Source organism: Chanodichthys erythropterus, chromosome 10 (genome assembly GCF_024489055.1).
Source record: "Chanodichthys erythropterus isolate Z2021 chromosome 10, ASM2448905v1, whole genome shotgun sequence".
Lineage (NCBI taxonomy): Eukaryota > Metazoa > Chordata > Actinopteri > Cypriniformes > Xenocyprididae > Chanodichthys > Chanodichthys erythropterus.
Genome location: NC_090230.1, coordinates 56,732,290 through 56,748,037, shown reverse-complemented (window position 1 = coordinate 56,748,037; position 15,748 = coordinate 56,732,290). Strand labels below are relative to the sequence as shown.

Genomic DNA, 15,748 nt, shown 5'->3' with positions numbered 1-15,748 from the left:
ATAGGATTGTCAACCAATAATATCTAACCACTGACGTTCATTGTTTGTACTGTATACGATTCTTACCATTGACCAGTAGTTGGAGCCAATCGGCCGGTAGCGCAGTAAGAATGTTAAGGGAAAAGCGTGCATGATTTCAGCTGCCCAGGATGAAGGCCAATTCCATTTGACTAATAACTGTGTGGGCTGACCTTCCACGTAAAGAACTTGAACATCCTCCGGAGGATCAGGTTTTACTGAAACCATGTAATAAAAGATATGAAATCTTATTATGTAGAGCAGAAAAAAGGGGGGAAAAGATTATGAAACCAAGTGCTACACTAAAAGACCTGAAGGAACCTTTAAGAAAGTTTCTGAACTCCACTGATTACTCGTTGAGGTTGGGGAGAAAATATATGAATATTATAAGAATATGAAGGCATATAGACTTACAGAGTTCATGAGTATCTATTTGGATAATGGTGGAGTTGGATCCCAGGGGGTTGATTTCTGTGATGTTTACCAGGATCTTCGAGGAACTCCAGAACGGTGGGTTAGTGATCGTGCACTCATTCATGCCAATATGCTCCTGCTCACAGGGTTCAAATTTGCCTTTAACACTGTATAAAACAGCAGAAGTAACAGTGAAGGAAGTGCATCTCAAAAGGCTGAATTTATTTGATGAAAAATACAGTAACAACAGTAATATTATGAAATATTATTACAACTTAAAATAAGTGTTTTTATGTGAATATATTTTAAAATGTAATTTATTCCTTTGATCCAAAGCTGAATTTTCAGCATCATTACTCCAGTCTTCAGTGTCACATGAAGCTTCAGAAATTATTCTAATATGCTGATTTGATGCTGAATAAACATTTCTGATATATATAGATATATATAGATATATATTAAAACAAGAGGAGACTGCACCTGTAGGAGGTTCTGTACATTGTGGGCAGATCTGTTGTCTTCGTTTGTACCCAGGAGCAGTAGATTTTCATATGATTCGGCATATGGCAAGAAACACTGACGAAATGAGGCAGATCTAAAAGAAGAAGAAGACAAAAATATCTCATGAGATAACTTTAGACACAATAAACTCTATCTGTTGACGCAATCCAAAACATCCAAACAGATAGATGGCACAAGAGAAGGTTTAGCACAGTGGTTCTCAACTCCAGTCCTCAGGACCCACTGCTCTGAACATTTTGTATGTCTCCCTTATTTAACGCACCTGATTCAGATCATCAGCTCTCAAGGAGAGAGCTCCATGAACTGAACTGAGTATGTCAGATAAGAGAAACATACAAAATGTGCAGGGCAGTGGGTCCCGAGGACTGGAGTTGAGAACCACTGGTTTAGCACATGTGCAACATTCAAGGACATGAGGCTATGTAATAAGGAAGACTAAACGTACACACATGCTAGAACAAGCAATCTCACCCTTCCTATCAGGAAACTGTGGAGCTGTGATGTAGTGACTTCCTGTTAGCGGAAGTGCCCTGAGTTAAACAGAAAGGGCGTACAACTGCACACTTTCTTTTGCAGCTCCCGGGGCACATAGTGCTTCCTTTTAACTAGTACATTTCCTTGCTTTCCAAGAATTTGTCCTAGTACAAGCGCCATTTTAGAGGCGCATCACGCAATCACGAGATGTAGCTGTCATATGAATATGATCCTCAATATCAATTTCAACACCACAGCAAAAACTACTATGCTGCCGAATGCACTTAATTATTAAACGTGTTCAAAATGTACAGTATATTACTATTCACAAATTAAAATAACATGTTGAAGTTAAAGATCATAGAATTCTGAAGTACACTACAAGTGTACATTCAGTACAATTAAGCAAGCTTCTTTTTCAAAAGGGGAGGCCTAGCAATTATTAACAATTCTTAATGGTAAAAGTTGTGAACATTAGAACAGACCTGTGATCCATTTTTGGGTCGCAGCCCACCAGTTTAGAACCACTTTCCCTTTGAAGCACCATTTTAGAGGCCTCAAGCACTTCATATGCTCTTCTTAGATGTATGATCCAAAATGAAATGTGTAATGAGTCTAGCCCATGATTCAAAGAGTATCAAATTCTTTATGTTTATGTTGCTACAACACTTTGATTTATCTAAGCCAACATTATTCTAAAGATGACAGAAGCAATGGAGCTTAGTCATGTTAGATGCCATATTTAATTTTATATGGATGAAAATGTGGCTGAGATGGTTAAACTTTGTTGCACACTGTTAGGGAGGAATGTCCTGGGTTCTGTACAAGTTAAGTTAAATCAAGAGCATTTTTAGAAGAATGTTGATTAATACAGAAAATAATTTAGATTTGTCCTAAAAGTATTAGAGCATAGACAGACAGACAGAAACAGTCCAACAAAAGATGCATTTTCAATGTTTTGTTGGTTGAGAGTACACAACTAAATGAATTCTACATCCATCCATTGTGGTCTAATTTTCATTAACATTAAAAGTGCCCTAGAATTAAAAATTAAATTTACCTTGGCATAGTTAAATAACAAGAGTTCAGTACATGGAAATGACATACAGTGAGTCTCAAACTCCATTGTTTCCTCCTTCTTATATAAATCTCATTTGTTTAAAAGACCTCCGAAGAACAGGCAAATCTCAACATAACACCGACTGTTACGTAACAGTCGGGATCATTAATATGTACACCCCCAATATTTGCATATGCCAGCTCATGTTCAAGGCATTACACAAGGCCAGCCAGTATTAACGTCTGGATCTGTGCACAGCTGAATCATCAGATTAGGTAAGCAAGCAAGGACATTCAGAATCAAATGTAAACATCCAAATTATTACAATACTCACATAATCCCATGTATGCATGCAGCATGCATGACGAACACTTTGTAAAGATCCATTTTGAGGGTTATATTAGCTGTGTGAACTTTGTTTGTGCAATGATAGAGTCGAGAGCTCGGGAGGGGGCGGAGAGCGCGAGCAATTAAAGGGGCCACAGCCTGAATCGGTGCATTTCTAATTATGCCCCAAAATAGGCAGTTAAAAAAAAAAAAAAAATCTATGGGGTATTTTGAGCTTCACAGACACATTCAGGGGACACCTTAGACTTATATTACATCTTGTAAAAAAAACGTTCGATGGCACCTTTAAATTAAATATGGCATATACCCTGAGGCAATTATTTAAACCCTTTTTCTCATATATTTTATCAAATGATTCACATTGGGAGTCAAAACATGAAACAAGGGACTCCTGTATCACTGAAGTTGACTTACGGCCCAGGCGTAGTTTGATGGACTGCAGTAAAGTTCCTCGTTCATCATGGCAGCTGTAGTTTCCTTCCATTGAGTGTGTGGTGTTCAGTAGTGTAAGCGAGCCCTCATGTGTTTGCCACGGCGGTACTGAGCTCCCATTGAACCGCCATTCCACCAGAGACCTGCCGACCCCATCCAAAACTCAAAGTCAACATCTCAGTCAAAAAACCTTCACCTAGTTTCCTTGAAAACCTGCTCTAATCAAAGATATACCTACGACCAAATTACAGTTATCAACGCCAACTGGACCTACGTATCGCGTTACTCATTTGTGTGTCTTGCAAATCTTATTTTTGGCAGCCGTATTCTCTTGGACAGCATCATTTTTGGCGAGAAATACGATTTCTCAACAACTGCATTTATATGAAACACAAGGCTTGCCAAAATCTGAGGCTGGGGAATCAATCTCCCCCCCACCACCACCCCGCCTAAATAGCCTCAATGTGTCCAAACCCTATAAGGACTGGCCTTGTGCCCCTGCAGAGGGTGGTTAAGCACACTATTATCACTGCTTACAGGAAAGCTTAGATCTGGAGTCTGATGGAGTTCTAGCAAAAACTTAATATAGACTCGAGTACGTACCCGCCATGTGAGCCTCCGCATGTGAGGGTGACCCTGGAGCCCAGTCCACCAAACTGGACGTCTGAAACTGAAAGCAGGAGACATGTGAGCTGTTCTATTCCAGAGCTGTCAAGGGATTATGTTATCAACAAGCCAATAGCACTGGAATTTCGTCGGAGCGAAGTGATAAGTGAAGTCAAAACATTTTGATCGCCCCCCTGGTGGCTGGCTGCAGTATAGGTCATAAACCCTGCCCACTACATGTAATCAAATGAGCCACAAGTCAAACAAAAACAATTGGTTTCTGTCATTTTAGGTAGTTCTTATCACATTTCAAGTGTTCATTTTTACAATTAAGTATAATAATTTGTAAAAAAAATATTTGTTTTTTAAAATAAGTTAAGGGTTTTAATTAGTTATTAAAAAAACGGGGTGATTGACAGCTGTGCTTGCGAGTACCTTAATACCACCGCTCAATACCTCAGGATCACTACTGTGCAAACTCAGGATCCATATGACGTCATCAGCAATGACCGTTTCAGGGATATTTTGGCTTAATTTTTCAACAGTGGAGGAAAGTGGAGACATGCTGTCAAACTTTTTTTACATTCTATTAGGGCTTTTATAGACTAGTCGAGTAGTCGAGAGATCGACTACTTCAACCACTAGTCGGCGCTGTCAGAAACAATCGACTACTCGAGCTTGTTTTAACCATAAATGAATTAAAAAAAAGAGAGAGATACATCACAATATTTAAATCTTTCCGTTTCGGGGAGCCAATGGATATCACACAAGAAGCAACATGCAAACTTTGCCCAAGAGTTATGCCAGTGAAAGCTTAACCTCCGTCAGCAGGCTATTCAAAGTGAAAGTAAAAAGTGACGGAGCTGTCGGACGCTGCATCAATGGACCATATTCTCTCAGAGATAGGCCTATAATTCATTGACCTAAACACATGTTTAAAACATCTTCAAAGAGGAGCTAATAGCCTAATCTTTTATTACCCTCACAGCATGTCAGTTATGTGGTGATGCACTATGAAATTATTGTGGGGCAAATTTTTTTTATAATATTAATTTAATAATAAAATAAAAGTAGCCTAATCTAATAGTAATAATAATAGACTAGAAGAATGTAACAGGCCTACATTAATTGGAAATGCCAAATCCTCTTAATATTGCAAATATTTGATGCTTTTGACAATATCTCTGGCTATCATTGCTACATGATCATCGTCTGTTGACGCAACCTAGGTTATCACGGGTTTATTTGGCATTACTCTGTAACATGCAAACTAAAATATGTAATATCATAATTATAATGTTTTGAGAGTTTACTTATAATTGCTGCATTAGGCTATGAATTAATAAACATTTATTGATAGGAACTATTTAATGTCTTCTCATTTACATGATACATGCATGAACCACAAATAGTCGAGTAACTCGAGTATTGTTTTGATAAGAAATCGACTAGCAGAAATCAGTAGTTGTGCAACCCCTACATTATATAGTCAAAGCATTGGAGGTGTAGGGTTTTATTCATTTATTTTTTTTACTATAAAATATTAAAATAAAATAAATAAATATAGCTGTCAAAGTTAACGTTAACTAAGGCTGGGACAATATCTCCCGATTCAATACTATCATGATACTTGGGTGCCAATATGACATGTATTGTGATTTTTTTGAATTGTGATTCTACAAGTATTGTGATTCGATATTGCTATGTATTGCACATTTTGTTTGCTTTTTTAACTCTCTAGACAATGGGGAAAGTTTGAATGATACACTTATACATAATGGTGCAGGTCGTATATCCGTATATGTCTCCCCTTTTGCCATTTTCCCCTTTCTTGTTTCCACTAATGAGAGATATGACGTCATGTAATACTCACAGATACAACACCCTCTCTGCTGAAATAAAAGAGGTAACTTTCCTCTGCCTCATCTATAAGCAAGGACTAAAATACAGCAATTTAATTTAATGACTCGCATTTATATAGTTAACTATATTTTAAATGAACTACAAACAAAAAAATGATATGTTTCTTTTGTCATTGCATTCTTTCTTGTTCACTCAGTCACATTCCTGACTAAGTGGCTTATTATGCGGCTCATTATGGGCATGGTCTTAATCTCCTCAGGTGTGAATCACAGCATTATTCATTACGATTCACACCTCCTTGCATACGGCCATCCTAAACAAAAAGTGTCTTAGAAATTTAAAATCAATACATTCTTTTATGTGTCTGTGTAGGCTGAATGATTTTTGCATCACTTTGAAGCAAAAACTCTAGACTAAAATGTACAGTTTCCAAAGGTCTTGTGAAAAAATATTAAGTATGTGTTTTGAGGCCTTATATCAGTGACTTATTATTATTATTTTTTTTTCAAAAACCCTGCATATACATAATTCTCTAAAAAATACAAATGTACATACTTGTTGCTCACATATTATTGTAGCCTAGTTTGTGCTGAATACAGTATAATGAGACTTTTGTAATTAAAATGTTTATAAGCATGTTGTTGTTGTATGAAATAAACACCTCAATACATATACTTATATCTTCTTTCATCTTGCTGTCATACATTTTTCTGTCAGTTGCAAACTGCTTTTTTTTATTCTTACATTTTTTAAAAGTACCACTTGATTGTAGTTTAACAACTATAATTTATATGCTGCTTAACATGCTACAGTTTAATTGCTGCTTCCCCCAATTCCCCAATCTTTAAAAGCCTAGCAGAGATTCTATAGCAAGAATCAAGGTGTTTACATTACTGTGCTTTTCTGCCTAGTCAGATTTCAGTATTTATATCAGACATTTACTGCCAAGAGTTAAACAAAGAGAGGCAAACACACACGCGCACAGAGTCACACACACTGGGAGTGGCGTCGTTCCAGTGGCCGGGGTCTAACTGCGCTCAAGAAACGCTCGTGCTCAATGTCGGCTTTCAGGAAATATTGGCAAAAGCATATTATTTGAAATCCCACCACATTTCTCAAATTTCTCTCTCTCTCACTGGCCAGCGAAATAGCAGCCATAACACACACGCAAGCCAGAGTGGCTTGCATTAATTGAGCAATCCATATGTAGGGCAATGGAGACTGGGAGTTTTAAACACAGATGTTTATTGTTCTACGAAACAAGCCCATAGCTATGTTCCTGGCATGGATTAAAATTTTGAATTAGAATTTTCACATGATGAATCTTTTTGCTATTTGGAGAAGTTGTTCAGTATTATTTCATCCTGCTTTGACTAAACAAAGACACGCTACGAAGACTTTTGACCAATTCCATATGCTGGAACACAAATCCAAAAACCAGCAGCAACAAAATTCGAATGCTAACGTAACTAAGCTATCATCACAGCAATAAATTACATTTTAAAATATATTATAATAAAAACAGTCCTTTTAAATTGTAATAATATTTCACAACATTGCTGTTTATCCAAAATACTAGCAAATACAGGCAATCCATACCTTCATTGGTCCATATCTCTGATTTGACGTGGTCAGAGAAGAGGATGATGATTCCAGTGACTATTAGATCGCCAAGGCATGACACTAAACCGGGCATCTGTGAGGGTGAAAAAAAACAACAACAACAACCATTTAGGCTCTTAGTCAAGTGGAAGTTAATGGGTATCATCCTGTGTAAAACGTCCACCTGCTTAGCAACCGACAAGGCTGTGAAACATCATCACTATTAACCGCTCTAATTTCGATATAGGCAAACAAGACACCATGGCAATACGTGCGTGACCGAGCGTCTGATAGATTTTAAAAGCTTTGCAGAATTGTGGGAAGTTATTTTGCTAAAGAACATTCACATTAATTGACTATCGAGGTCATTCTGGGTTATGACGTCAAATGATAAGGGCCCGCTATCTGAAACACAGCCCTGATGAGTCTTGTATCAACAGACTGTAAACACTTTAAAACAAATACTGTAACTGACAGGACACATCTGTCATGTGTGTGGATGGGATTTGCCTGGCAGGCATCATTTTATGACAAACGGATGCTTCTAAAGCCTAAAGGAAAAACAAAGTAAATGCAGGAAATATCTTCATTTACACACTCCTGAAGTCACTAAACCTCACAACAAGACTTAGGAGAGTTTATTAGTTCATTAATGGCTGAAAAGTATTCCCAAACGGAAGTGAAAAACGGAAGCAAAGTGCTTTTTTTAGAATGTGGTATTTACCAATACCATCATACAAAAGAAGAGATCATCTAGCTCCATATTGCCAGAAACATTCGCAGTGAAAGAGATCAATAGCAGAAATATTACTTTTCTGAAAAAAAAATAAAATAAATAAATCAATTAATAAAAATTAAACACAAAAATGGACACTGAAATTTTCAGTTTACTGAAAGTTACAGTACACACTGACAATAAGCACTGTAAAGGATTTTTACTTCAGTGTTTGTTTTATTTCATGGCATCACCTTCCCATATTTGGATAGGGCTTCAAACAGAACATTGATTTGTTAATAAAATCACATCTCGCACATGTAATGATGCATCAACCATTGTCGGTTTGGTAAACTAACGTACAAACCACAATCAACATCAACAGAAGAAAAACAAACAAAGACAACTTTTAACCACTAGGATTCCCAGAGAGAACCTGGAAACCAAATATATCTGTTTTCCGTTACATCTGATAAATGTGAACTAGCCATATAGGTGCGAGATATGTATCATCTACGATAATATTTATTTATTTCTGCCATGTCAGCAACAAGGCTATTTTCATGGCCAAAAACAGAATAAACAACAAAATTCATACAATTAACAAAAGAAAAAACTAGTATAAAACATTTCATATTAATACAATATAGGAATTCTAAAATACATTCAGGTGATACTTTCTTAAATACATCAGTTAAACACATCTCGGAATAAAACCGTTGTCTATTTATCTACGATAATATCCATAACGATTGTTTTAAAGATATGCAAGCTGATATTATTATGTCATTAGTATGTCAGTCGCTTTGCAAGAACCAAACAAACAGCCTGGACATTTCTCCCTCCTTGGGTTTAGTCTTATATCAAATGATAGCAATGCCATGAAAGTGCCATTCCTATATATCGGCACGATTGTGAATGTCATACAGATTTTATAAAAGTGTTCAATAACATTTTATTTTTATTCTATGAAAATTTCCACAGTAGAACTGTTATGATTCTCAGATCAACACTTCGTTACTGAATGATTTTGCCACTTGAACAAATCATTTTAATGAATAATTCAATGAGTCAGCCCTCTGAAAAATGACTCAATGAACATTAGTATTATAGTACAGTATAGTCATAAAATTAACTTCATAAATATCTAAAAACTGGATTCACTAGATATTGAAAGATTTGTCTAAATCAGAGGTCTCCAAACCTGGTCCTGGAAGGCCGCTGTCCTGCAGAGTTAAGCTCTCACCAGCTTCAACACACCTGCTTGAAAGTTTCCTGTATGCCTAGTGAGACCTTGGTTAGCTGGTTCAGGTGTGTTGGGGTCGGAGATAAACTTTGCAGGACAGCGGCCCTCCAGGACTACGTTTGGAGACCTCTACTTTAAATGATGTGAATGCATATTTGCTATTTTAACACCTGACCATTATTTAGCCCATAGGCTACATCCTTGTTTTCATTATCATTCTCAACTTCTTGAGCATCATGGGATTTCATGGGTTTTCTCAAAGCAGACGGGTCAGAGAAATGCTTAGGATTTGTCAACATTCTTGGCAGCTGTAACCGAGTAGCCTGATTGTAAAAGATTATATGTAGCAGTAATCAAGAGACACATATTTTAGTCAAAATGACACAATCCTCCACAGTAAATCAGTTTTCAGAGGGGAAAAGTAAGACTAAAATTCACAGAGCAGTGAAAACACACTTGAATTTTATTTCCATATGGTTTAGCAATCATTATTATCTGACATCTCAAGGTAATCAGAATATGGGAATTTTCCTCACTACATTAGAAGAGTTTGACTTCTCAAAACCACAGGCTGGAGTTTGTCCCCATTAGTTTTATACTACTTTATTGCAGGACTGCACCAATCGGCAATGCTTTTCCCTCACTATTAATCTAAAACACAGGCTTATAATGCCTTAACGCTCCCCTAATATGCTTTTTCAGATTGTATCTTTCATGTAGTGTGTAATATAGATGTTTGTGAAAGTAAAACGCCTGCAACGTTTCAAAGATTGGAATTATTGTCTCCCAAAAGAAAGAAGTCATTCTGAACTTACTTCCTGCTCGTACCTTTGTAGGTCTGTAACAAATTTGCATAATGGCAGCCTATGGTCTTCACTGGCTGCCCACGAACAACATCTACTTTGACCCTCAGACACTGTTGTTGTAGCCGAGGCCTGGAAGAGTTTGGTTTGTGTTTTCAACATTTCAAGAAGACGCTGTTTTCTGTGCTGCGAAAGCAAATCCACTTTGCATGAACTTCCAAAGGATGAGGACTCACACTGGAATTAATGCGGTAGAACCGATAGCATGGTTACTGTTCGTATCTCTTTGTATAAAGGTACTGAAGAAGATCTGGAGCTGAAATTCAGATATGGTAATGAGTGTTTGGTCTGAGACACGCTGTAAACGGTAGACCAATCTCAACAGACTGGGCCATCTGATCAATCAGAGCAGAGTAGACCAATCTCAACAGACTGGGCCATCTGATCAATCAGAGCAGAGTAGACCAATCACAACAGACTAGGCCGTCTGACCAATAAGAGCAGAGTAGACCAATCACAACAGACTAGGCCGTCTGACCAATAAGAGCAGAGTAGACCAATCACAACAGACTAGGCCGTCTGACCAATAAGAGCAGAGTAGACCAATCACAACAGACTAGGCCGTCTGACCAATCAGAGCAGAGTAGACCAATCACAACAGACTAGGCCATCTGACCAATAAGAGCAGAGTAGACCAATCACAACAGACTAGGCCGTCTGACCAATAAGAGCAGAGTAGACCAATCACAACAGACTAGGCCGTCTGACCAATAAGAGCAGAGTAGACCAATCACAACAGACTAGGCCGTCTGACCAATAAGAGCAGAGTAGACCAATCTCAACAGACTGGGCCATCTGATCAATCAGAGCAGAGTAGACCAATCACAACAGACTAGGCCATCTGACCAATAAGAGCAGAGTAGACCAATCACAACAGACTAGGCCGTCTGACCAATAAGAGCAGAGTAGACCAATCACAACAGACTAGGCCGTCTGACCAATCAGAGCAGAGTAGACCAATCACAACAGACTAGGCCGTCTGACCAATAAGAGCAGAGTAGACCAATCTCAACAGACTAGGCCGTCTGACCAATAAGAGCAGAGTAGACCAATCACAACAGACTAGGCCGTCTGACCAATAAGAGCAGAGTAGACCAATCACAACAGACTAGGCCATCTGACCAATAAGAGCAGAGTAGACCAATCACAACAGACTAGGCCATCTGACCAATAAGAGCAGAGTAGACCAATCACAACAGACTAGGCCATCTGATCAATAAGAGCAGAGTAGACCAATCACAACAGACTAGGCCATCTGACCAATAAGAGCAGAGTAGACCAATCACAACAGACTAGGCCATCTGATCAATAAGAGCAGAGTAGACCAATCACAACAGACTAGGCCATCTGACCAATAAGAGCAGAGTAGACTAATCACAATAGACTGAGCCATCTGAAATATCAGAGCAAAGTAGGCCAATCATAACAGACTGGGCCATCTGACCAATCAGAGCAGAGTAGACTTTTAGAAAGAACGGGCACGTTCAAGCTCAAACCGGTGCGCAACGTTTTGCTACGTTTTCCGGGTTGAACGACATGTTTCCTGGAAACGGTGTGCATCGGTGTGCAACGGGTTTGAGATGCGTTTTCTCTTGTTTGGTGGGCGTGTCAGAAATGTTCGCCCAATCAGCGGCAAGATGTATATAAACCACGCGGTATTAAAGAGACAGCTCACACAATGAGTATTAATGTAATATAAAAATACTATTTGCTGTTGTATTGAGAAGTGACACTTTAATAAAACTTTTCTATATTCCTCTGATTATATAATGGTAAAAATTACAATATCAAAGCACAACAACAGTGATCAGCATTAATGATAAGCCTAATTAATACAAACAATAAAAATAATATAGATCAACACAGTCTTAAGAAGTGGATTATCCTTCACCTGAAATGTTTGTCTTTTCATCCTGAAATGCAAGGCAAGTGTTGAATCACAATAATTAGAAGTTTCCACAAATCCTTTCACTGGATTGGGATATCTCTTTTATTCTGAACGGTAAGGGCAGTGACTGTAACATCGAGCGTATGTTGCAGTATTAAACACGTATTTATACTGACTTCATCAGGCTCCGAAAATTCTTCAAAAAGAACACAAAGAATGTCCTTCTCAGCTGCCATAGTTGCAACTCTTGTGTCATCACAACGGGGTGTTCAACGCACCTCCGTTTCCATTTAAAAAACGTTTTGCAACGTTTTGTCGGGGCTGAACGCAGCCAAGGTGTTTAGAGAGAACAAATCCTTGATGTTGGATGCATGTAGACTTATTGCAGGAGACCTTTAAGAACCTTTAAAATAGCGTAATAGGGGTACTTTTAAAGTCTAATAATGTTAGTTGCAACTTTAAAGGGATAGTTCACCCAAAAATGAAAATTATTCCATGATATATACATCCTTCTTTCAGACGAACACAATCTGTGATATATTTAAAAAATATTCTTAGTCCTCCAAGGTTTATAATGGTTATGAATGGTAATCCAAATTCGGAAGACAGAAAAAATGCATTCATCCATTAAAAAAAAAAGAATCCATACGACTCCCAAGGGTTAATAAAGGCCTTTTGAAGCAAAGGGATGCGTTTTTGTAAGAAAAATATCCATATTATAAACTTTATATATTCAAACAACTAGCTTCTGCCGAAAGCATGCAGAATGCACAAGTCGTTATTTTTCGGGGTAAACTCTCCCTTTAAGCTTACAGTGTGTGCAATGAATCCTCGCTGTACACGTGTATCTTAGGGTGCCAAACCTGAGGGCAGCCTAAAGCCAGCAGTGGTCATTCTCTTATTTGACAGTTTGTTATTTGGATGGCCGCCATGTTCTCCACTCTCAAAACACTGTCAAATTCAGCATTGAGGTGCAGCTCTTTTCACATTCCATAAAAACCTTCTGCATGTTATCATCAAGCATTTGCAAGAGTAACAGTTTTTTCTGTTGGTCTATATGGGACATTGCACTTTAAACCACTTAAAGGCTGCCTGATTATAATAACAGTGGTTGGACAGTGTGGATTGGATGTTTCTGGGAGAAATGGTCAATATGTTAATTCTTTTTATGTTGTTGTTGTTGGTAAATGATTTCATAAATCTATACAGATCTGCCTGTTTTAAGCTAAATATACTGTCAAAACTAAGTAAAAGCACTTGCTTAAAATCAGGTCTTAAACATTTAAATCAATGTACAGTCAAAACTTTTTTTTTTTTCTTTTTTTTTGAAACCTTTCAAAAGGGAAAAAAAAAATAAGAATGAACTAATTAAACGAACAAAAATATTACCTGCCAATACAATACTACAATAATATTAAAAAATATATAATATACAGTACATATCTAAGGTTTGGAATGTAATATTTGTTAATGTTTCTGAAATAAGTCTCTTCTGCTCAACAAGGCTGGGTTTATTTGATCAAAAATAAAGTAAAAATTGTGAAATATTATTACAATTTAAAATAACTGTTACTATGTGGATATATTGTAAAATGTAATTTGAATTTTTCAGCATCAGTGTCACATGATCTTTCAGAAATCATTCTAATATGCTGATGTGCTGCTTAATATCTCTAAGGGAAACCGTGATACACTACAAAAATATGTAGTAAAATAAAAAGTATATATATATAACTAATACAAATACGGTAACCACATTATTATACGTTATATTGTTTATTATTTAATTTTAAAATATATAGAAATTATACAAATAAAAAGGATTTGCACACAACAGGATCATATCATAATACAGCACCATATCTACTGCCATAAGATCTGTTTGCCTTTCGAACCACTCACAAAGTGGATGCACCTGCGGTTCTTTGAGATAGAGCCAAAAGGGGAAGAGTTATAATTCAGGCTTCATCAACCCCCACCCAAAAGAATGCTTTGACTTTTCCTTAACCACAAAAATGCATCTCCACACAAGCTCTCTACCTTCCACATGTCAAACCCACAGCGTGAAAAACCAAGAGCTAAACGGTGACCACAAGCCAGTGGTAAATTATATATCAGGGGCATATCCTTATATATTATTTAGTCTGTTGCCTGTTGTTGTTCAAGACGGCTGGGTCAAATGCAACAGAACGATGGAGCATCTGGCAAAGATAAACATAGAGCTGTTAATCCATATTAAAAACAGCCCCTCAGTACCCATAACATCCTTTAGCGTTTCCCAACATTATGGGCAGGATGACAGTACTATTTTAATAACAATAATAATAATAATAATAGTACTAATAAAGTTACTACTGAACCATTGTGGTAAATGGATATATATATATTCATAAAATAATCATAAGTTGAAAATCGAAGGCTGAAATAAAAGGGTATTGTCTTTTACAGTTAGATTTTCAACTTATGAATATTGTAAAACTACTGGGAAAAAAAATAGTACCCATTGTTAACCATTGGCTTTGCATTAAGATCACTCACAAGACAAATTGCACTAGAATAATGAAGTAGCTATGAATATCCTGCAGCAAAACCTCTTCTGTGAATGACAATCATTCACATTTTGTTTATATGGCAATACAAGACCTTATTGCACAGTGGTACCAAATGTTCCTAAAATTACCATTTATGAAAATGTGATGGCTTTGGAGAATTTTTCCAACCACAACTTTTCATATTCAAATATTCAATGCCAAAACAAACACATACACGCACAAATGCACATATGCCAACCAGATGTTCAGTTTGCAAAGTGAAAATTTATGACCACAATACATGGACAAAACTCAGGATTAATGGCAACTATCAGATTCTGGAGCACAAACACACACACACACACACACACACACACACACACACACATGTGCATACATGTGGATAACCTTGCCAAAATCTGAATCATCAGAAAACCCACATGTACAACTGTAACTCATCTATCAGAATCAACCTCACATCACAACACCAGTCGAATCAAACACTATGGCTCTGTTCCAAAACCTACATAAAGAAAGCTTAAATGAAAAGTTGTTGCCTTGGCAATTAACTAAAATAAAATAAGTTTAAGTTGAAATACTAAAATTACTAAAACTAAAATTAAAACAATAATATAACAAATAATTTAAACATAAAAACCAATTCAAAATATCAATAAATCAGAATGTCTATATACACCAAGTGCAAAAAGCCTGCCTTGTTGGCAGAGGCTATTTACACTAACTCCACCCACCACTGTCTGATTGAGATGGACAAAATGACAAAAGAAACCTGTTTGATAACAGGAGCAGTGGTGTTTTCTTTTGATGCGACCAACCTGTGTTTAAAAAAGTGCCCTTTTCCATGCATTTATTTTAAATAAATATTAAGAAAATATTAGAAAAATGGAAATAAAGTGCCTAACGAGCTGGGCTGTCGCTAGAGGGGAGATAGGTGGTTTCAAAAGCGGGTGGTCCACGAGGCTATTGGCTCCGACTCAAGCGACATTTGTAATTTAAGTTTGTTAAGATTTTATTTTATTTTATTTCAGCTTTATTTCAATTAACAAAAAACTTTTTTATATATATATATAAAGTTTTAGTTTTAGATACCAATAACACCACAGGATCGTAGTAATAGTTTATTAAGGCATAGTCTAGTGTTGGAT

At 36.9% G+C, this 15,748-nt stretch overlaps 1 protein-coding gene across 4 annotated transcripts in view; it reads right to left on the bottom strand.

The window, feature by feature from the left end:
- Positions 1 to 15,748, bottom strand: part of il11ra (interleukin 11 receptor subunit alpha) — a 40,870-nt gene that overhangs the window by 13,978 nt on the left and 11,144 nt on the right. For 3 of the 4 annotated variants that reach the window (XM_067398321.1, XM_067398323.1, XM_067398324.1), the window contains exons 2-7: positions 7,337 to 7,433; positions 3,872 to 3,938; positions 3,251 to 3,411; positions 913 to 1,027; positions 433 to 599; positions 67 to 236 (exon numbers count right to left, since the gene is read on the bottom strand). In XM_067398321.1, the coding sequence (XP_067254422.1) occupies positions 67 to 236; positions 433 to 599; positions 913 to 1,027; positions 3,251 to 3,411; positions 3,872 to 3,938; positions 7,337 to 7,433 (777 nt within the window). The remainder of the gene's footprint in view (positions 1 to 66; positions 237 to 432; positions 600 to 912; positions 1,028 to 3,250; positions 3,412 to 3,871; positions 3,939 to 7,336; positions 7,434 to 15,748) is intronic. The other variant, XM_067398325.1, reaches the window with a different exon arrangement.